Source organism: Rattus norvegicus, chromosome 19 (genome assembly GCF_021556685.1).
Source record: "Rattus norvegicus strain SHRSP/BbbUtx chromosome 19, alternate assembly SHRSP_T2T, whole genome shotgun sequence".
Classification (NCBI taxonomy): Eukaryota; Metazoa; Chordata; class Mammalia; order Rodentia; family Muridae; genus Rattus; species Rattus norvegicus.
In genome coordinates this window covers 31,152,445-31,176,594 of record NC_141552.1, presented here as the reverse complement: position 1 = coordinate 31,176,594, position 24,150 = coordinate 31,152,445, and the positions used below count along the sequence as shown (strand labels likewise).

The 24,150-nt window shown below is 44.1% G+C and overlaps 1 protein-coding gene and 1 long non-coding RNA gene across 5 annotated transcripts in view; both read right to left on the bottom strand.

The window, feature by feature from the left end:
* The window catches only part of Tox3 (TOX high mobility group box family member 3), a 108,484-nt gene extending 99,251 nt beyond the window's left edge, over positions 1-9,233 (bottom strand). For all 4 annotated transcript variants that reach the window (NM_001399200.1, XM_087594083.1, XM_087594084.1 and 1 more), the window contains 1 exon segment: positions 8,724-9,233. In NM_001399200.1, coding sequence (NP_001386129.1) covers positions 8,724-8,810 — 87 coding nt within the window. In that variant the 5' untranslated portion in view covers positions 8,811-9,233.
* A 5,989-nt stretch (positions 9,234-15,222) lies between these two features.
* LOC120098523 (uncharacterized) overlaps positions 15,223-24,150 on the bottom strand; it is a 52,733-nt gene continuing 43,805 nt past the window's right edge. Inside the window, exons 2-3 of the long non-coding RNA XR_015643554.1 lie at positions 15,909-16,007; positions 15,223-15,492 (exon numbers count right to left, since the gene is read on the bottom strand). This is a non-coding gene — a long non-coding RNA (uncharacterized LOC120098523). The remainder of the gene's footprint in view (positions 15,493-15,908; positions 16,008-24,150) is intronic.

The following is a 24,150-nucleotide window of genomic DNA, read 5'->3' as shown; positions in this document are numbered from 1 at the left end:
TCTCTTCTATAGTTCCATTGCCTAGAAGTGTCTAACATGTGGTGGGTCAAGTACATGGATAGTCAAAGATCAAACTACAACCAGTATCTGTTCAACAAATACTTTTTCATGCCGTACCACATTTTCTTTAACATGCAAGCACTGTTCACAGACCCCAACCTTAAGGAGGTCAAATTCCAATGGGCAGTAGACCAGAATAAACAATAATGTAAGCAACTGAGTTATACATTAGGGATAAAATTATATGGAATCACTGGGGCCCCAGCTGAAAGGGTGAGGACAAGGTGTTTTTAGATACTGGGGTCTTTTCAGGTGTTAGGCCATACTGGAAGGTGATAGTTGGGCATCAAGCGGTCAGTGAAGATCTGTGGGAAAGTGGTTCCAGACGCAGTAAGCTGGGATGCATGGTGGTGTGATAGGGACTCACAGAGCAAGTGGGAGAGTAAGGGGAAGAAGTGAAGCAACCAGGCAACAACACATCCTGGGCTTGCCAATCAGTGTTCACACCACGTCAGCATCCACCATCCATTCCTCTGTCTGTCTTTGGGTATCTACTCCTCCTTCCCTATCATCTTTTCTACTCAATGTTTATATCCGCTTTATAAATGTGGCCATCCGTCTTCTCTTCTCAATGCTTAGCAGACCTTCATGTAAGCCTGAGCCCACTTTTGGCCCTTTACGCTAACCACTGCCCGTCACTCAACAGCACTCTTCGGGGTCACACTTTCTCCCATCTTTCCTCAGACATCCTCAGATGCTGCCTTGAGATCTTCTCACTAGTGCCCCCTTCAGGCATCATCCCCTGCCTAGGTGCTTATCTATAAACACGTGTGCATATACACGTGTAAATGTTCGCGAACACGCGCACGCATACCTACTTTGCTCTATCAGTACCTGATAAATAAAAGGTTGGACCTTTCACCAGACATCCTAATGCCTCCAGCCTGCTCTTAACAAACTATATCTCTGACTTCTGGAGGATAAGACTTCATCTCCATATTCATCCTGTGTCGCCAACCTGTGCGAGCTCCTCAAAGGACTTTTGCCTGTGTTTATATTCACACAACAAATCCTACCTGAAATTCTCACTCTCTCATCTTCTCTAAAATCACATTTTACTCACACACATATGTGTGTGTGCATGTGTGTGTGTGCGTGTGTGCATGTGTGTGTGTGTGTCCATATATAGGATGGATGGATAGATAGATAGATAGATAGATAGATAGATAGATAGATAGATAGACAGACAGACACATGTGTGTAGGCATGTATTAAATAAGCACCAGGCTCACTCTGGTTTCTAGAAAAAATAATCATTACCATGGTAGTGCACATCCTCAGTTCTCAACTGCATCAAGCACCACATGAGTTGGCATCCACACACATTTATTTCCACCGTACACCAGATTCCAGCCTTGTGATACCAACGCTTTGATTTTTCTCACTGGAATCAAGAACGCTCTCCAGCCTTCAACCATGCGGGTTACCATACGGTCTCAAGGCCAACGATGATATGTGAATCCCCTCCTGCGATGGCACATGACTTGGGGTCTAGGGTCAGAGTTTATCCAAGGAGACCTGATCTTATCAGGAGTCACCAATGGATAGCATCACAATAGCTACAAGCAGACTAACTAACTAATTGAAAAACCAACGAGGTGAAGACACGTGGGATAAGAAAGTCCTTTCGGTATCCTGGATCTACCCAGGCCTGAAACCTTGCTGACATCCCAACTGTCTTGACTTAGTTGGCTGACATTTTCTCACTTACAACCCGAAGCATTTTTAAAGAATAAAATTCTTTGACCCATGTCTCCATTCAACATTTTTACTAGATATTTTTTAAAAACAAGCCAAACCAAAAACTGCAAGCCGTTCATTAAAGAAGCAGCCAGGAAGGGGAGCTAGCAGAGATCTGCTGGGCACACTCCTTAATGGGTCAATATTTCTAAATTGATTCCCATCCTTTTCCTTCAGCAAAACAACGTCTAACAAAACACATGTATTGTAAAGGTTGACAAGGCGGCCCAGCATTTGGACTTCTGTTATAATTCCTCTAAGAGTTTTAAAGAAACTGTAGGGTCTTTATCATTCTAGAGCAAGTCCTTTGCCCACTGCAAATCAGCTGCAGGAATCAGCAAGGAAGTTTCACATTCTAATATAGTTACTTATTCTAAATCTCTTTTCAATCAGTTTGAAAAATCACCTCCATCATCTTTAGTACAATTCTTCTATTAAAAACAACTGAGTTCAGAAAGAATAGGCCACATTCAAATGATCACATTTGGAATTGAGGGGCCCTGTTGAAGATCTAGCACCCCTCGAAGCATATAACCACATCATTCAAGTATGTGAAATCTCAGTGTGTCTTGGTATTGGTCTATCTGTCTAATTTCTGGATTATCAGAACATTCAAATCATTCTTTAGCAAGCGAAGCAAAAATAAAATGAAGATTAAGGAACACTTTCCAGTAGCTGACATGACTTGCGTAATCACGGAGTACACTTTAAGAGACCATGGTCTCCCTGAGGAAGAGATTAAAGACAAATAGAGGAAACAAAGAAAACAAAATGGTCTACCATCCCAGGAGAAGATAAGAAAAAAATCAGAAGCTCAGGGACACCTTGAATAAACGCCGCTACTGCTGATTTTTAAACATAATGTTTGTTCCTTTTCTAAACAATCCTAATATACCTCCAATACATATTTGAATTTATAAGTACTTGGCAAAACTTGTCTCTTTAATCACCACTTTGAAAGAGATTCTAAGACACTTAAAAAAACGCCACTATATCTCATTGATCCAATATAAAAGTACATCTCTTACTCACAAGAAAATGAAATGTTTTCCTTCACAAATGGCTGGTAGTATTTTAAGTTACTGCAAACTTTACATCATTCCCAATGAACTAACTATTTATAGGTGTTTTCTTCCAAAAGAACTATCGAAAGTATAAGGATGTGTCGTCACACGGACAAGATACTGGAACTACCCTATTTTACCCACAGTTATTTATTCTAATAAAGAATTGGCCCGGCAGGCAAAGGTGCTTGTCACACAAGCCTGATGACCTAAGTTCCTTACTTGAGACTCACATGGTCGAGGGAGGGTCAACTCCTACAAGTTGTTCTCTGAACTTCCATGGGATAGCATAAACACACACACACACACACACACACACACACACACACACACACACACACATTTTTTTTTAATCATGAATTTGGTAGGGTTGCCCAATGAGTATACATCCATACAGAACTTTCTAAATGGCAGCCTCACTGAATGGGATATGGATTTTTGTTTTGTTTTGTTGTTTTATTTTGTTTTGTTTTGTTTTGTTAATATTTTACCACCCCTGCCTGGGCTAAGGCCTATCCTCTACCACTTCACTTCAGAAGAAATCAAATCCACTTCCTCACTCTGAACTCTTTCTGGAATCCCAGTATGAGTATTGGTGGGAATATTCCACCAGAATACCCTAAGTCAGCTTTATCTTTCCTTCAGATGTAAAACCGATGAGTCAGAGTCTCTCTTCCTAACAGACTCCCCTGGTGTTCTTGTGTGGAAAGATTGAGGAACACTACTCCATAAAATGGTCAACGACCACCTCAGCCCCACCCCCCCACACACACCCCTTCTACCATGTCCTCTGCCACCTGAGAAACCAAGCCATCTACTTGCTCTGTTCTTTCTCCAGTGACAGCAGCCTTGTTTCCTTTGGTTTCTGCATGATGGCCTTGCTTGCTTAAGAGGATCTCCTTGGAAAGAAGCCCTTCAAACTCCAAACCCCTGAACAAGCTGAACAGGAGATAGAGAAGCTTGCAAACTGTGGTTGACCCATGTGCCCCTCAGACGTGCTTGTAGAAGATGCCAGGCCACAGACTTAACGTTACCAAATTTGTAACTACTAAAAGAAAAAAAGAAAAGAGGAAGAAACTGGAAGCTATGTTTATACGCAAAGATCTTTAAAAACAGTCAACTAATTGAGGCTGTTTTGTTTCTTTATTTTTTAAAATACTGTGGTGATTAAATAAAGTAACTCTTCAAGTGGCTTCTGCTTCCAGCTGAGTTTGTGCCCTGAAGGAGGACGGCAGAGAAATACTTTGAACACCATGACCATGTAAATCCATTGGCTTAATCTAAAATCCTTCAGATTAATTTTCTTTGCTTAACTATGTGCCTGTCCCTATTGAGCACAGGGGTCAGTTGGGCATTCCACTGTTTGGGATGCCGAATGGAGAGAGTGTAGGCCTCTAGTCTGTGACCAGTGGGCTACTTTACTCCTTAGTCACTATGGGTCAGACAGCTTGGGCGGTCTGGCCTATTTCTCAATGGTCTATAAAAATGTTTAAAGCTGTGAATGTGTGTATGGGCGGGGGAGCAATAAAATTAAAACTAACAACTATATAATTAAATGTCACATATATAGTAATATGATATATATATATTGATCAACATCAACCCAGCTGCACTGTCAAACAACATGAAATTCAGGGCTAGTGTCAACATCTGATATATGTAGACTTCCCAGACCATGTACACACTCACGTTCATTCTGTCCAAAGTCAACTTCACAGCTATCCCAATACTCAGGTTTTTACCCATGTCCACTCTACTGCTACACAGACCACAGCGTTCCACAGAGGAGTTAACTCTCCCATATAATTGAGCATTATGCCTACAGCAAATGATTTCCCCCCAAAACCGTCCTTGAGTCCTATTCCATTTGCAAACCTAAGGCCCAAGTTGCACAGCAACACAAACGTAGATTTTAATGGTCCCGTGCAATTATTTTAATTATTCAATCCACTGTCTGCTTTTAAGACTAGGGATATTCCACATAAAGTCCGGATTATCATCCTCTTCAAAGGAGAAGTGAAATAAGTGAATGTAGAGGGCCAAAGTGTTGTCATGGTGATAGAACACTCGCCAATACTGGGCAAGTCTACGTCTTTAAATGGGTGGTGCTTTCTATTGGCCACAAAGCCTGTCCTCATGTGGATTCATTACTTGTCCCTACGAACTTGAGTTCATGACCTCTGCTAGGAACTCTTTAAAAAAAAACAAAAAACCTATTTCTCTCCAATAATATGACTTCCATATCTCATTTGAAGACCTGCCATGGTCTTAAACATGGAAATATCTCAGTGTGGTTTCAAAATTCAACAGCCTCATACTAGAAATGGAGCAACTAACTTCATGCCAAGGTAAGATACTGATCTAGGAAAAGACCCACCATACGTCCCCCACCCCCATATCTCTTCAACTTGAAAACATGGTCCCCAAGAAGAGAGTCAAGGAACAAATCAGCCTTCAGTCTCTCTGATCCTCTGAGCTAGCCAAGACGGAGCCCCAGTAGGATGGAAATCAAAGGAGAAACTATAATGCACCTTAATACAATAAGAATGATCAACAAAAACACACAAAACATACATTTAAGTGAGAGAATAAAAGGCTCATGGCCGAGGCCTCAATCTGCCAAGTATAAAAAGCCAATAGCCATATTTTGAAAAGGCAACAAAAAGCCAAAAGTGTGAAGCAAGTCAACTTCTGAGGGATTCTACCTCACACCCATGTTAGTTGGATGATCTTATTTTGGAACACCAGACTTACAACATCTTCACTCTAATTGATATTTCATGCATTATTTTCTTGCTGGTAAAAATAAAATTACCTGAACCCAAGGAAAGTGACCCCTCCCCCTTCTTAAAATAGAGATTTTTAGTTGAATTTTCCAGTCACATCATAATAAAAGAAATTTTCAAACAGTGGATTGAAATTAAAATGGAAATTAGCTCTTGGAAAATAGACATGGCTTTAAGTTTATACAACAGTGGCCAATCCATGAATTCCTAACTGATTTTAATGACCCTGGCCATATTTTATTTGAAGTTATTCCCTGACTTGCAATGACTTCTGAACCCTCCAAACTCTTTCATCCATTTTCTACAGACAGCGTGGTTTCCTGAGTGCTGACATTTAGCAAAGGGCCCACATACTCACGGAATGTAAAGATAATACACTCACATGTAATTTATACAAAGGGCGCCGGCCATTTGTTAAAAAGGGAAATGAATGGAGCCCTATTATTCACGGTTTGTAAATAAATGTAAAGATAAGCGCTAGAATTTGGCTCGTGAAGGCCTGGCCCTGGAGCTCCGGGGTCTTCTGAAGTTTCCCAGATGGTCATTAAAACAAGAAAAAGGCAGAAACATACTTTTTGGTTATCTGTCAAGTCTCCTTCGAAGAGATAATGCAAGTCTTCGAAAGTCAAGCCTTAAGAAAGATTAATAATCCCAGGTACTTTCAACGCGGGTCTTTGTATGCTGGTTTATGCCTTCAATCAATCTACCCTGAGCGGCAAGCAAGCGCCACTTGAGGTGCAACTTATCTGGGAAGCTAAGGCTGTAACCCTTTAATTAGCTCTTGCTGTTCTATACTCATAAAGTTAATTCTTCCTCTTCTGTTACCTTCTCTGTACAAAGATAAATTACGGGGGAATAAAACTGTCCTTTTTTTTTTTCTTCACTCCAGAAATTAAGAATTTAGAAATCCTATTTTTTTGTGCTGTGGCTCTCAGCCTAAATGTACTTCCATTTTTTAACCTGTAAACGAGGAAAGCCAAACACACCTTAGAACCAGCACGATTTGACCCCTCCCAATGCTAAGGGCTGACTCCAACTTTGATAAGTTGGGTCCCCACAGCCCTTCCTACCATCAGACTGCTGAATTATTAAAGCAAGTTATTTCAGGGCCAGCACAGGATTCAGAAGGGGGACGCCCAATGAACTTGCTTCTCCCCACTGCCCAAGTTGACCCGGCTTTTAGGCGAACTGTCTGATTTCAGGCTTGATATACCTTCCCTGAAATAAGTTTCTGAGTTTAAATTGACTCAAAAATAACCCTTCTCAGAAAATGAAAGGAGATACACACACACACACACACACACACACACACACCACTCACAATTTCCTCAGTTCCTTGAAACCCTTGGGGATCCCAGTGAACAGAGATCTGCCATGCATGGCAGTGAGTGGCTTAATACAATAGGTTTCTATTCGGATGCCATTCGAGTGTTGCTGATCTTAAATCAGAGAAAGAAGTAGTTACATTAGACAAGGTAATGGTTTCCAAAAATAAGAGCATGCCCAGTTTACAGAAGGACCGAATACGCAGGCTGAGCTCTAAGGAGTTAAGTAATACCCCACTGGAACAATTAGGCGGATCCTCAGAAACACTACATACTTAATTAGGCTGCCCAAGTCCCTGACTGAGCATACATGGGGGACTTTTTAAAGCATTTAATAACCTGAGTAAATCCTAAAGCAGACGACAGAAACAGATCCTTTACTCCGGCTACAGCCTTCGGCCTTTTCTGGCCTTGCTTTCTCCGATGCTTAAGGCATTCCTCTCAGAGTTTGGAAGAAAACGAATGGTCACTACCACCACTTAGACTTAAAACACTGAGTAAAGCCCCTCCATCCTATCTATAGTTACTGGGAGGGTCTGGGGTGCCTGGCTCATGGCTGCCCATACGGAAGCGAGCCAGGGAGACTGCAATGATCTTTGCAAACTTTAGCTCTGGAGTTGGGAAGGGAGTATAAACAATAAAGAACAGACCTCCATCAGCCAGGGGCACAGCCAACTATCCCGACTCTAGATACAATCCCTCCGCTTCCTGCTATTTATTTATTCATTAGTTTTGTATTGCACCTCTCTTTCAGCTGCCTCCGTATTTCCTCCTCTGTTATCCAAGCAATCATAAACAAATTAGGATTTGAAAGAAAAGTCGGAGAGGAGGGAGGAGCAGGGGGAAGGGGAAAGAAAAAAACACATTCAAAAGGCGCCAGGCTCTTTCTCTGAATCTCGCCCTAGGGGTTATGTCTCAAAGCCCTGTGGTGGGGAAGCAGGCAAGGTAGACAACCCAGTCCGGGAAGCCCACTGGTTGTGTCCGAAGTCCACCTATGGCCACCTAATCTCTCGCTTCTGTAAGTTGGTGTGGCAAGAGGTGAGGAAGATGGGGTGATACGGAGGCATGCTATGGAGCTGCAACTCTGATCTCCATGAGAGAAAAGAACAAAATCCGCCTCCCGAAAAAATTAAAATAAATATGAGAAGCCACTTGGCGTTAACTCGGAAGAGGTGAGCACCTTCGTCTGGTAGACCAAAGCGCCCTAGAGACAGGGAAGTAAGAGGCACCTGCTGGGATACTGCAACTTCAGGCTTCCCAGACCCAGACCCGGCCACACTATAAAGTTTGTTCATCTTCTCCAAGCTCCCGGGACCAGCTCCTGACTGGGTGGGTGAGGAGAGATCGGTTGCGAAGGTACAGGATCTCCGGCCCACAAGATCCGGGATCCCCTACGTAGCGTACCCCCTACCCCCGTGCACACATAGTAGGGGCGTTGCAATCGTGTTTACTAATAACATCAACAAAGAATCACATGCCAGTCTCTGCTCAGTCCCGGGACTGCGCTTCACACAGCTTTTGGGGGAGCGGGGGAGGGGACCAGAAGGGCAGAGGGAGCGCCAGCAGAGGGACAAAAAGGTGGGTAGGAAGGGGACGTAAAGAGAGGACCAAGAGAGTTGGTCAGAGACTAAGGCGCACCGAGAAACCAGCGGGTGGGAAGGAAAGATCGGAAAGAAAGTGCAGCAGGCTAGGCGGGACGAGGGACGCGCCCGGGATGGAGAGGTGGCCCCCGCCCCCGGCCCGGTCACCTTGCTGTAGCCGTAGTACCCCAGGCACTGCGCGAAGTCCAGGCCGGCGGGATCCCCGGCCGCCGCGGGGTAGAACCTCACATCCATGCCGGGGCCGGGGCCGGGGGCTAGGGGCCGGGGTTGGAGCTCGCCTGGGCAGCTACCCGTCTTGCGGCCGCACGATCCACCGTCGAGGACGCCCGGCCGGGGGCGCCCAGGGACAGCGCACTGGCCGTGGGGCTTGAGGGGCGTCGCGCGGGGGCAGCCGACGAGCCCGGGAGCTGCGGCCGCGGCACACAAAGGCGCGGCCACGCGAGCCGCGGGAGAGCGGGAGGCGGCCCGGGGGACGCGCCCCACCGGGACACTGAAGCTGCCTGCGCGCGGGCCGGGCGCCCGGGGCGCGGGGCGCGGGGCGCAGCGCGTGGGCCCGGGGCGGCCGGCGAGCTCAGGTGCGCGGCGAAGCTGGGACGGCGGCGGCGGCTGGCCCCGCTCCTCCTCCCCGGGCGGACTGAGCCGAGGAGCCGCGGAGACAAGGGGCCCGGCCCCTCCCCTGCCGCTCCCCCTCCTGCCGCCGCCGGTCCCCTCCCCGCGCCGCCGCCGCTCCGCCCCTCCCACCGCGGGCAGCTGGCGCGCCGCCCGCCCCGCCGGTGCGCTCGGCCGCCGACCGCCTCCGGGCTCGCGCCCCGCCCCGCGCCCCGTGCAGCCCGGGCCACCGCGCGCTCCTCTCCGGGCCCCTCTCTGTCCCACCCCTTCCCTCCCCGGTCCTCTTTGTCCCCGCGGCCTCACTGCCCTCCCAGCTCCCCGGCCTCCCTCGGCCGCCCGCTGCTGCCAGCACGGTCCCTCCTCGAGTCCGGCTCTCCTCCAGTGCGACCCTCGCTTCCCCTGGCCCCAGCATCGCAAAGCGGTCCACTTCCCACCCAGCCCTCTCTTCTCTTCCGACTACCTCGTCCGGGTTCTTGCTGGTGGGGACCTGTCTCCCAACCCCTATCCCAACTCCTCTACTCTACCGACCCTTCTGCTTGGATATCCCTGGTGTAGACTAAGCCCAGAAACTAACCTGTGTAAGTGGCTCCTGGCAGCCAGGACCGAGCCCCCCATGTACACCTGTGTTATTTTCCAGATGGGTGTTAGGGTCTGACCTTTCACAAGTAGGCAGACTCGAAGCTTCCCAGGTTAAGCCTTAAGTTGGGTCTCTTTGTATTTCCTTTACTCTTGTTTGTTTTCGAAAGGCATTTGAGTAACTGGATCTAGGCGGATCACTCGTTGTTCTCCTAGAGAAAATGCTCCTCTTTTCCTAAAAGGTTCTGGGTGATTAACTTCCCCACGCTGCACCCACCCACCCTCTTATTTCTTTCTTTCTTTAATCTACGTTTCTCTCTCTCCCCCACCCCCACCGTCACCACCACCCTTGGCTTTATTGCTCTGAGTTAATTTGAAAGTTTGGCCTTCAGCCTTGGCTGTAGAAAACGTTGGCTGAGCTGTGAGATCTCCCTTTCCCGGTTCAGTTATCTGCGCACTACTTTGAACTAGAAGGGAAATGTGTTGAACTATTTCGACTGACAGTCTCTGACGGTGTGGGCCCTGGATCACTTCGCTGGCCCCAGGAACTGAACTTTTCCAGATATACACGGGGTTTCTGAATGTTCTCCAGCTTGCAACACCTGTGTCTGTACCTTCACTCAATGCTATACTTCATGAACCAAGCAGGAAAAATAAACTTCAATTAGGCGGAAGTGTGTGTGTGTGTGTGTGTGTGTGTGTGTGTGTGTGTGTATGTTTTCTTAGCAGAAACTTGTCAGAGGACTGCCTGAGAGAGCCCTGTGTATTTAGAGAAGGAACAACTCCCCACATTGTCACTGGTTTGACTCTCTGATTCCCCGCTCCTGAAAAGGCTTTGGTCCCCTCTCCTGAGTCTCCATTTAATGTTGACAACCCAGCGGAGCTCCCTAATGGCCCAGCGGGTTGCACAAATTGGCAGTGTGGTGAGATGTTATCAGGACAACACCCCATTGAGTAAGTTCTTGAAACGATGAAGTGGAGGCCCTTTCTCTGGGCCACTGGGCGCCTGTGGCCTTTCCACCAATCAGAGCTAGAGGTTGCAGTGGCCACCTGTTGTCCCGAAAGAGAACATCTTTTAAGTTTCACTATGGGTATCTAACAATGGCGGCAAAGTGCAGGGTCTGACTAAGGGAGAGAAGCAACTGCTGACCCAGGGTACCAGAAAAGAATTTTCCTACCACAGAACTGTTAAAGGGAACCAGCATCAAAGGCCAGCAAGACGAGCCTTTCTCTCTGCACACTCCTATCTCTCCCTCACCTTATGGTCTCTCTGTCTTGCATCTGGAGCAATCTGAGCTTGATTACAGATGATGAAGTAAAGTATAAACAAAGTTGCCGAGAGAGAACCTGGAGTTGTAATCAGACCTCCGGGATCAGGCACAGAAATACTCTGAAGCAGAAATCCCACTAGCTGCAGGAGCTGGAATTACAGGAGCTGCTGGGCTGCACTCACTCACTGACACTCTGAGAACCTTGCCCCTAGAGACTCTGGGATTTAGGAATGCCTGCTCACACCGCATACCACTCTTGGCCACTCTTTTAGATTTTTGTTTGTTTGCTGTTTGTTTGTTTCCCAATGAAGCCTCTGCCTGTCATGTAGAAGCCTTTGAGGGGAGACTATACTCACAAGCCTGCACTTTAGGGTGAGATGTAAGCAAAAGTGTGAGGATTGAGGGAGGGGTGAATGGGACTGTGAGACCTTGGAGCATCAGTCACTGGTCATTCGGGAAGTCTGTGCAAGTGATCTTTCCTCTCTGTCGCCATGCATTCAACAGTTGTCATCGAGCACCCAATATATGCCAGCCACAGTTTATATACTTGTGCATAAGAAAGGAAACCCCAACATGAGTCATGAAAGTTCTTAGAAGGGACTGTGTGTTGTACTGCAAAAACACACCCCACACACACACACAGAGACACATACACACACATACACACACATACACACACAGACACACATACACATACATACATACGTACACATAGACACACACAGACACACACACATACATACACACATATGCACACACATACACACACATATACACAGAACATACATACATACACATACACACACAGACACATACACACATACACACACATACATACACACATATGCAAACACATACACACACATACATACTCACATATGCACACATATACACACATATATACACAGAACATACATACACATACACACAGACACATACACACAGACACACATACATACACACAGACACAGACACACATACATACACACATATAGACACACATACACACACATATATACACAGAACACATATACACATACACACACAGACACATACACACAAACACACATACACACAGACACATACATACACACATATACACACAGACACACACATACACACAGACACATACATACACACATATACACACAGACACACAGACACACAGACACATGCATACACATACACAGACACACAGACACATACACACAGACACACACAGACACACACATACACATACATACACACACACATACACATAGAACATATATACATATGCACACACAGACACAGACACATACAGACATACACACATACACACACACAGAGACATACACACACACACACACACACACACACACACACACACACACAGGTCCTGTCTCATCCAACCACCCGGAAGTCCTGTCATGTCACATCTACTGCAATTATTGAGTTGCAGAATTTTTTCAAAGGTGACTTGGTGGTTGGCGCACCTAGCGCTGAGCTTGGTGTCTCAAGAGCAGCAGACCTTGTGTGGTGCATCCTTTGCGGTGGATAAGAGGAACTTCTGAAGGAAGCTGGGAAAGATAAGGGAGGGAAAGAAGAGTAAACACTTTCATGTTGGAATATTCCTGGCAGGCAATCTGTATGGGGTAGGAAGACTCTGGCTACACAGGACCTCTGACTCAAATAATGTCCCTGGAGGACTGTGTCTTAGGCATCTTGATGCCTTGGGGATTTTGTGTGGGTGAGCAGGAAAGTTATACTGTTTCATTCACAACTCCATTGTGTTGGTAGTGGTGCCTCATTTTAGAATTCCAGAGGATGTAAGTAAGGCCCAAGCCCAAACCCCTTTACAGTGGACTCTCAAGTATTGAGGACAACTGTGATGTGATGTCATCTTAGAGGGTGTCCCCTTTTTCAGTCTGTCAGAAATTTCCTTTGCGAATCCCATACCAAAGGCTTCCTACTACTAGGCAAGCCTTGAACCGGAAAAAGCATCTTCAAAAATTCATCTCAGATGCCATTTGCATTTATGCTTATAGTGCTAACGTTTATTAAGGAGAGCAGCTGAATCGCTTCTCGGCCTTTTGGCTAAGATCAAGTGAAGGAGAGCAGCTGAGAGCTGGAGTGGGGGATGGTTCAGTTGACAAAGCACTTACCTGGCAAGCAGGAGGAGCTGAGCTCAGTCCTCAGAGCCCACATACAAAACTTGGGAAAGCCTGTAATCCCAGGGCTGGGAAGGCAGAGGCAATGTCTTGAGGCTTACTGGCCAGCCAGTCTAACCTAACTGGTGCTTGCCTCAGTCCAGTGAGAGACCCTGCCCCAGAAAAGGCAGATGGCCCTTCTGAGAGACCCAAGGTTTAACTTTCACACAGATGCATACATGAAAATACACATTCATGAACAAACATTCATACTTTTTAAAAAGTAACCATAAAATTCCTTGTAAGGCCAAAATATAAATTCTGAGCATAAAGAAAGGCCTTGGGGAGTTTTTATTGTTGTTTGTTTTTTGTTTGTGTGTGTGTGTGTGTGTGTGTGTGTGTGTGTGTGTGTGTGTGGTTTGGGTCACTACTATTAATTGTCTTATCTTGGTGTCTCTATTCATCCATGCATGTTTTTCATGAGAAAAAAAATAAGTAAAAGTTACAAAGTATGAAAGCTGCTTTAAATCTTAACAGAATTCTGATTTTTTTTCCCCTACTTTCTGTGGCCTCAGATTCAGCAAGGACCAGAGAGGAGTGTATTAAACCAAACCCTGTTGGATATGGTAACCAGAAATCTGACTTTTAGGAGTTTCTGAAAGTCATGTAAGCCAAATGAGACAGATACTATTAAATATTATATATGGCTTGGTTCTCTTGCATTTGGGTGATGAAAAGTCCTATCCAAATATTATGATCCTTGTTTGCAGTACGTAATGTAGCCAAATTAACAGCAGCTCCAAATGGAAATTAACAAGGCCAGAGCTTCTCAAGTTTCTCCTCTATTCCCATAGTAACAGCTAATACATTATAAGGGCAAATGTTTGGTGGTTGGTTTTGTATCTGAACTTGGCTTCACGTCATAAAGCAGTGTCTCTAGCCAGCCTGGATTCTTAGTACGTTGCCACATAGTTTAAATTTCCTGTCAGAGGATCAGCATTTCACATTCATAGTTGGAATCACATGCAAATAAAATCAGACCAGCCAACGTTCTCACGATGGCTAACGTGGGGGTTGGGGTGAGGGGACATCCAAGTGACCAGTCATTAGCACAACACCCAAGTAAAAGTAGTGAACAGGCAAGAGTTCCACCAGGAAATACAGGACAATACTGCCTGAGAGAAACCTCTAGGCCAGGGGAATTTTAGTTTCAGTTTTTACTAAATCAAAACTTCTAGTCTAGAAATGCAAATTATTATTATATTTTTACCCCAGTTAAAGATATAGAAACTTGGGCAGATGGGGAAAAAAGTAAACTTCCCTCCATTATATATATATATTAATATATAATATATTTTATATATAATTATACTATACTAATATATATTTTTATTTTATATATATATTATATATATTATATTATACTAATATATATTTTATATATAAAATATATTATATATTAATATATATATATTCAGTTTTGTCCATGAGGTTACTTCCTGCATTGCTAAGACAGATTTTGTTCATGTTGATCTCTGTTCAGAAGCTACAGAAGGAGGACAGCAAAACTAACCACCTCTCCAATTCACTGCTACCTTTCCTAAGAACAGATTCACTGCTAGGTTCTGACAGACTGTAATTATGGACCAGCAACCTCAAAAAAACCTAGTAGCAAAAAGTACTCAAGTGAAAATTAATTCCTAGAAATAAGAGCAGAACTGCATCAAGCATTTGCTTGTAGTCTAAGTCGTTCTTCAATGAAACTGTTTTAGAAGCCAATACCCTTAACGCGATCAGGAGGTGTGCAATTTTCAGTGTATCTGCCTTTAAAAAGAAAAAAATCCATTCACAGAACTCCTAAGCTGCTGTCCCGCCTGTTTGCTGAAACATATTCTATTTTTCTGAAGTGAAAGAATGACCTCTTTTGCAGGAACAATTTTCAGAGACAGCGTGTTTATCAAATGGTTTCTCTGTTTTCATAAAAACAATTTATTTCTCACTGAACTCTCTGAGATAAGCATCAAAGCCAGGAAGGACGCACAATGAAGTTTATAATTACACTCCAGAAACAAATCCTAGGTAGTTTTTATTTTGTTCAAGTAAAAAAAAAAAAGGTTGTTTTTTTTTTCCTCGAAAAGACAAAGGCAGTGGTGGCTGGTGAGGAGGCTTCCACAGGAGTAGAAATGAGGAAACCCAGCCAGTTTACAGCAGGAGGCCCCTGCAGGGCTGCCCAGAAAGCCCAACTGAACAATGAAGGCTGAAGACCCAGTATTTTCTCTCAAAATGGGGTGGGGGGGCGCAGTCCAGAGTTTATTCTTCATTAAGGAATACCTATAGGGGTGTGAAAGAGAGAAAATCCTCAAATAGATATACATGAAACCTCCTCATGACAGATCCAAAGAGCACTGCATGGAAATGTATCTCCATGGCTTCCTTTCTTGGAAAGGCCTCAGCACTCCTAGTCTCCATTTCTATGGGATGTTCTCTTTAAGAACCAGCTCACCATCAGCTTGTAAGAACTCACAATAAACAGATAGTGGAGAAGAGCCCCAGTCTAATAAAGAGTGTGTGTCTTGAGGAAGGAGAAACAATTGCGTTTGATCGGAGAGCAGCCGAGGACTAGCTGCAAAAAAAAAAAAAAAAAATCATCTCCCTTAATTTACATAGATCTGTGCATGCCAAACAGATGAGTGTTTGCGTTTCCAGGAACAGTGCAGGTGCGTCTCCTGCAGGGTCTAAATCTCTACCTCATCAAACTGTTTCACCAGAGTGGGACATGCCCTCTTTCCTGGAACGGCTTCAAGTTTTCTCCCCAGCATTCCAGCCACCTGTTTGTGGAGTTCATCCTGTGGAGTCCATGCATGCAATTAGAAACAAGAGAATGAAAATAAATGACCTTGTTTGTTATTTATAACAAAGAAACTCAGCAAAATTAATGCTGTGGAACGTGACCTCGTGACCCGAGAGAAAAGGCCACCTCATGGCTTTGTGACCAACACACAATAGCCGGGCAGCTCCCATTGTCCGGCCAGTGTGACTTTTGGATGGTCATTAAAACCGTATATCCAAAATATTAAATGTTTTACAAGTTAGATTAGAGGATTTGCACTCTTTTTTTTTAAAAAAAGCATGTGTAAAGAGATGAGTCTAGTTAGCCCAAGAGCTTTTCCCTTTAAAGACAGAAAGTAAAATCATTTAGCTTTATCTACTTATTCTGTCCTATGTCAACATGTTGAAGAAAAGGGAAATATTAAAAAATTTCAAATGAGCACCCTGGGAATTGGAGAGAGCTAAGTATATAATAGAAATCAAACAGAAGAATGGTCTTTGCAAGTGGTCCAGGGAAAACACTGTTTCCTTCCTGTTGACGCCTCTCCTGGGCAAGGAAGACACAGCTTCCTTTGAGATAAACACATTGTAAATGCTGCCCCTGGAGTTGTGTGGCGAAATAGCATTGCCTCGTTCTCTCCACTGCTCTCAACCACACAGCCCAGAAGCTGTAGACAGGAAGAAAACAACGAACACAAGGAAGTGCCTAAAGGTCTTTCAATATTGATCTTGAGGGGTTGGGGATTTAGCTCAGTGGTAGAGCGCTTGCCTAGCGCAAGGCCCTGGGTTCAGTCCTCAGCTCCAAAAAAAAAAAAAAAAAAAAAAAAAAAAAAAAAATTGATCTTGAGACGTGGTTGTTCAGGATAAGCAGCAACTCTGGGTGATGAGTCTCTGGTTTACCAGTTGCCTTCCGGGCCTCCTTTTTGGTCCCTTCCCTGGTTAATATCGAAAAGTGTTGAAGTTGCCGCATCAAATATTTATCTAATACTTAAATTTTTTAACATTAAGAAAATTCATTAAGTTTTGCTTTTATCTATAGTAAATGAGACAATTATGTGACCAGCAAACCGTCTTCATATATCTTTTTATAATTTATTATCAGCAAATGTTCGGTTTGTATGTCTATTAAATAGACCTGTATACCCAGGCCAAATAAAAATGTCTTGGGTAGAAAAGAGTTCCAATGTGGGAAAGTCTAGGAAAAGCTGGCAGGATGCGCAAGCCTTCAGAGATGCTGTGGTCATAGATCAGCATCTAGAGCAAGAAAAAGTGATAAATTATACCAGGAAAGCTCCAACTCCCTGGAGAACCTCATTGGGACTAGCTAGGCTTAAATGCCAAGAAGGAAACTATGGGAAGATTTTTAATTTAACTAGTCTGAAGAAACCCACTGGATGGACCAAGACAACAGACCAATTATTGTTTGTCAGAAAGTCTAAGCTATTTTTATTTATTCTTTCATAACTTTATTCACATACACACATTGAATTTTTTATGTAAAAATAAATAATGTGAACCCAACTCATTAGATTTGGCTTTTATCTATAGTAAATGAGAATATTGTGTGACTAGCAAACTACTTTAAAATACCACATCCTTTGACCACATCTACCCTGCGTGCTACTCCAGGATTCCGGCCATCCCTGACTCCTTCCTAACTTCGTGCCCTCTTCTTTACTTCTTTCTCTCTTTTTTAAAACCACTTAGTTCAATTGCTGCTGGCCCATATGTGCATAGATATAGAGCTGACCAATCTACCATGGACAATATTCCTAAAGAAGTAGGACTTTTTCTACTGGAATCACCTACCTTTAGTTCCTTGACTAGGAATGGGGTCTCATGAGGTCCTTCCCCATCCATGCTGGAATGCTGACAAGTCTTGTGTGGGCACACACAGTGAGCTCATTTGTGCAGTTGCCAATTCACATCCAGATGAAATTATTTCATACTTATCTTCCCCGAACTCTGGTTTGTACAATCTTTCTGTCCCTGATCTACAATGTTCTTCTCATCTATCTATCTACCACCCCACAGCTCTTGCTCTTTTGTATATTTTTATTTCTGAAGAGATACTGCTGTGAGACAGATTTTTTTTTCTGGGAAGATGTAACACGTACATCTACTCACCCCCAAAAGGAAGCCCATGAGAGAATGAAGAATAGATACCACCAAAGTCCAACTGTAGTGAAACAGTGAGTTGTTGGGGTTTCTTATGGGAATATGGCTGAAGGTGACTTACAGATGCAGAAATGACTCGAGGACAGCCCTGTTACCAAAGCATAGCCCAGTGTAGTGCCAGGTCACCAGAGCCGAGAGCCTGGAGCACATTGCAAACCTGCCGACAGATCAACAGGTTGCGTGTCCAGGAATTGCCGCACAAATCACATGGATACTGATTTCGGTCAGATAGGAATAGTTTATAGAGTAATATGCCCCAGGACTGGCCGACCAGGACCATGGTGCAAATTTAGGTACTGAATCATGACCCTGAGTTAAGATCCTACAGGGTTTTTAAGACCAAAGATCCACAATCATCTGTGCCAAGTTATTCCACCAATCAGGATTTATAGATAAGGAAAATTTCTTGGGAATAACATGTCTTTGTTGTACACATATCCTGCTCCCATTGGTTGGGCTATTCAACTGTGACACAGGACTCGCCTTGTCTAATATTCATGTCTTAACTTGTCTACCAGGATGGGACTTGTCTAACATTATGTCACAACTTGCCAACCAGGGTGTCAGTTATCTACACACCTGTCTCTTTCTGCCAAGTGCTAGACCACTACTCAACATGAAAGTCTTATTCCAAATAGTTTTTTATATTGGTCCAGGTCTTATGTTAGAGTCTATGCCAGGGGCAGCTTACAAAAGCAAATAGCACAAAAGCTTATACATAGGGGCAGGAAGTACTGTTGGGTGGTTGGTTCAGGTCCAAGCTTATTATAGTTTACTATGCAAAACAGTTCTACTGAATTCTATCATGATTGGTTTCCAAGGACACAGAATATAACAGAATATGTAATCAATCTTGGCATTAGAAAGTTTCCTAGTAACAGCAGAAACATATGAAAAAATTTCCTTATAATGGCAGGCTAGCCAGTTAACTGTTACCTAGGCCTTAACTTTTTACCTATACCTTAACATTCCATCTAGGTCTTCATATTTTACCTAGGGTTCTAACAGAGACTGTCCTTCTCTGGTGGCTTGACTGATCCAAACCTCTTCCAGGCAACTCTGCTGGTTTCTACTTCCTCCAGGCTGCTCCACTGATCGCTGTGTCTTCTTTGCAACTTAGTTTGTATGAAATTATTGTTTACTTTTACCAGGAAGAGGCCTATTGAATCTAATCAGTTTCAGGGACTTCCTGAAGCTGTTTTGAGGTTTCGGTTTTTTCTCTTTGAAGAATGGAGTATTTCAGTCTGGCCAGGCCCAGGGATTGGGTGGGAGTATCTGAGATAAAGGCGGGTGGAGAGAGGCAGGGATGAGGGGATAGAAAGTAGGGGTGAGTGGAGGTGGAGTGGGAATGGGAGTTTGGGGGACAGTGTCACACAACAGAGGCTTTTATAGGTGGCCTGTTGGTCTTAGGGTAAAAGAAAAATTGGGATGCTGTGGAAGGATGCTATGGTGCTCAAAGTGTCTGCTCACATCACTTCCATTCACCTTTGTTGGTCAAAGCAGGTCAGATACTCACATCTTGTGTCAATGAAGCAGAAAGTATAGCTTTTCCAGAGGGACTGGCCTGGTCTGGGGAACATCTAATACTTTGCAATAATCAAGTCGGTAATTCTCAAACAAGTGTGCTGCAGCAGTATTGAAGGAGGAAGTACTTGACAGGGTTGGATGATGGAGAACTAGGTAATAGGTAGAGGACCTGGTAGGAAATGGAAACGTAGTAGAATCTGAAGGCCAGGCAACCAAGTTGCACTTGAAACAAGAGGATCACATAAAATCACAGCCAGGAATTAAACCCTAAAATCTGACCCATATTCAAAAGATTCACTTAACTGAATTTCAACTACATTTGCTCTACACTATATATAGACACCCACGTACTATATAGAACACTATACTATATAGACCACATATGTGTCTTTTAAGTGTACTATCATGACTTTAAGTGTTACGGCTCTCAAGGGAAAGATATCCTGGCGGTCAAGAGCCAAGAAATACCACAATATCACACTGCACAACAGACCACACATGAATATTTCTTTAGGGAAACCACTAAAAGATGGCTGCCTCTGCTCGGGAGAGAAGCAGCAAAGAACTAAGCAGGAGGTAGTCATTATATGGGGTTGAGGGGAGAGGGATTTCCAGAGTGGCTTGGGATTGGTGGGACTCTGTGGTCTGATCTTCAGGCAAAGTCAAGGATTGGTGGGATTCTATGGCCTAATTTTGGAGCAAGCACAGGGACTGGTGTGATGTTGAGCTCAGGGATTCGTGGGATTCTGTGGCCTGATCTTGGAAGTTCAGGGATGGGTGGGATTTTGAGCTCAGAGATTGGTGGGATTCTGTGGCCTGATCTTGGAAGTTTAGGGATTGGTGGGATTTTGAGCTCAGAGATTGGTGGGATTCCGTAGCCTGATCTTGACCTTTTTCTTTCTCTGTAGCGTGAAGCGTTGGCTGCCTGTGTCTCAAGGGGCTGGAAATGGCCCTTTACGTCCACTAGAGTCGTCAGCAGGTGGGACCTGGCAAGATCCTTACAACAATATCTCTCCGGGTAAATACTACTATCGTTGTTCCTGTTGAAAAGGGAGTGTCACAGACGTGAGATGTTATGCTTAAGGACAAAAATGAAAAATGGTGTGCTGGCTATTTTAATGCCAACTTGACACAAGCTAAAGTCACCTCGGAGGAGGAACCTTCTATAAGATGGGGCTGAAGACAAACCTGTAGAGCATTTTCTTAAATCGTGGTTGATGGGGGAGGGCCCAGCCTCAGCCCATTGTGTGTGGTGCCATCCCTGAGCTGGTGTGTCTGAACTTTATAAGATAACAGGATGAGCAAGCCATGAGGAGCAAGCCAGCAAGCAGCACCCCTCCATGGCTTTGACATGAGCTCCTGCCTGCAGGTCCCTGCCTCATATGAACTCCTGTCCTGACTTCCCCCAGTAAAGATCTCTAAGGAGAAAGTTTAACCTAATGAAGTCTTCCTCCCCAAGTTGCTTTGTTCATGGTGTTTCAACACAGCAATAGTAACACTAATGGAGACAAACAGTGGTACAAAGTCAGGTGTTTTCTTTCATCACTACAGGGCAAAGAAATAAACATGTCACTTTTCTTCATCAGAGACTTCTTTATCTTCTCATATCTGCAGCCTGAATGCAAGGGGACAGATATGTCACAGTCTACAGCACACCTCAAGCAGAAAGTGTCACTAAGATGGAGTTTTTATAAACACTCCCTGCATGGTAGAATGTCAAAAGTGGCTAGAAAACAACACATAGTTCTAGGAGATGTTCTCTACAAAATCCTGTCCTGGAAATGGACCATTTTCCAAGTATCCCTGCTGGAGGATGGGGGCGGTGGGGAGACACTGTCCAGCTTTTCTTATTGTTACTGGGGGTGGAGGGGAGAAGTCACGTGAGCAGTACTGGCAAGAGGGTTGTGAGATAACATATGATAGACAACTGAGAGCTCATAAACCTCTTCCTTGTCCTATGATGGTGTCCTAGGGTGATATTAGATATTCCAAATAACACAGGTACAAGATAGAAGCTAGCATATATGTTCATGTATGTAAACTAAATCCCGTATCCTGATGGTGTTCATGCTTGGTGTTTACAGCAGCATAATCCTCTCAGCCCATCCTCACTAACAAACATCCTTCAGACTTTATTTACAATAAGGAATGAGCACATTTGTCTTTCTCAGACCCTGATTCCTAGTGCGACAGACATAGAGAGGGCCTTTCATACTACATACACAACACATTGTTGGGATAAAATGAATGAATCTCAAGTTTAATCTAAGCTTTGGCTGCTATAAACTCAAGCTATCCATGATCATCTTTGGAAAGTAGTAATTGACACATGTTCCTGGTCTCTCACTTCATCATGTGACCTCTTGTAGTAAGGCTTTTTCACTGTCCCAGGAGGCTAACACCCCACAGTCATGAGGAAGTTGTTTCAACTATCTGAGCTTTCCGTGAGTAAGTTCCATATTCTGTACTATTACCTGCAGGAATGAAATAACACGTCTAGTTTTTTAATTATCCAGGAAGATGAAAATCCATACCAATCTTGTGTTTAGTCTTCTTAGGACATATCAATAAGATAGGTAGGACAGGGAGGATGTTTAAAAAGACCTCTGTCCAGTAACATGTTTGCTGAAACGTCCCTGGGCTACCTCATACATGAACTTGAAATCTGGGGGGAGGGGAACTGTTGAATACTTCCTCCAAATACATTCCTTATCCTCATTGCTTCCTCTTTAGTTGTACTTGTTACTTATTCAGCTCCTCCTTCTCTCTGGGCATCAGTGTTCATCCAGAGTAGATCTTTCACTACAGCCTCATTTTCGTGGTCAGGGATTACAAGTTCACTGTGGGAGTTAACCTTGGTTGAGAACTTGATGGGATTGGAAAGTGCACGGGTAGTAAAGGCATGTCCACAGACGACGAACTAAGAAGGAAGGCTTCCCCTTCAATGGAGCAGTACCGTGTCATAGGCAAGAGATTAAAACAGAATGGAAGGGGGCAAAGGGAGAAAGCTAGAGGGCATGAGAATTCTCCACACTGTCCCCCCAGCTGCCACAATGTGACATTGTTGACATGCTCTTCTCCATCCGCCCCTCCCACCTTAAAACCTTGACAATTGCAAGCAAAATAAATCCCCGCCTTCTCAACTTGTTTCCTGGGGCGTTTCCTTACAGCAGTGAAAAACTCTGACTGATACAGTTAGCCGCCGGCCATGATCTATTTCTGCTCCACAAGACGGGTATAAAAGAGTGCAGAGGTGTATTCCATGATTTTTTTTTTAACTAAGAAATCAAGGAGCAATAACTTCTCCAGACAATGCCAATGCTACGCCTCAAAATTGCATGTATATTGTGTCAGCTTACGGTGATCTCTGAGGTCAGAGCCACTATGCAAATGAGAAGATGGCGGAGCAGAAACATGGAAAGGAAGGTGATGTTTGTTAATGTGTGAGTTACTGACGAATCAAGTCTGGACCGCTTTTTGTCTTGATTGCTAGGTATTTAAAATAAGTGACTGGGCCTTTGGTATAATTGACTCTATTTTCTGGTACAATATGGCAATTAATCCCACTGACACTCACTGCTTTAGTCAGTTGGGGATGCTGTAGCAAAATACTGCAGACCGAGTGTCCCTTGCAACAGAAATGTCCTGCGGGCCAGTTTTGAGGCTGGAGTGCCACAACAAAGAGTTGGCAGTGTCACCGCCTTACTTTTGCCTTTGATGTCTCGTCTTGGCTTAGAGATGGGTGTCCTCTCACTGTTTTTTCTCACAGCCTTTTCCATACTCACATGTTCTCAGAGACTCTCTGTTCTCATGGCCCCCTTTTATAAGGATCCTGGTCAAACTGTCTATAGCCTACCCAGTAGGCCTCATTTTAAGGTAACCTTCTCTTTGAGGTCTCTATCTACAGGAAACAGTCACTTTCTAAGGTACTAAGGATGATGACTCCAACATATGAATCTGGGAGAGACATGTTCAGTTCATATTTATGCTCAAATTTTGGTTTGTTTTCCATTACAGAAAAGCCCTTATAGAACTAAAGGTTATTGTTCTAGTTTGCTTCTCTATTGTCGTGATAAGACACTGTCCAGAAGTCCTTTGGAAAGGAAAAGATCTCTTTCACTTGTAAGTTATAGGTCATCTGTGAGGGAAGCCAAGGCGGAAACTCAAGGAACCTGGTGTCAGAAACTAAAGCAGAAACCATGAAGCAACTAGGCTTATGGGTTTGTTGCCCCCATCTTGCTTGGCTGTCTTTCTTACACAACCGAGATCCACCTATTCAGGAATGGTTCTGCCCACAGTGGGCAGGTCCTCTTACATTGATCAACAATCAAGGAAGTGCCCCCAGGCCAATCTGATGAAGGTGATACCTTAGTTGAGAGTCTCTTTTTAGAGGTATCTAGGTTTGTGTCAAGTTGACAAAAACTTACCATAACAGTTACAGAGTCAGATCTCGTA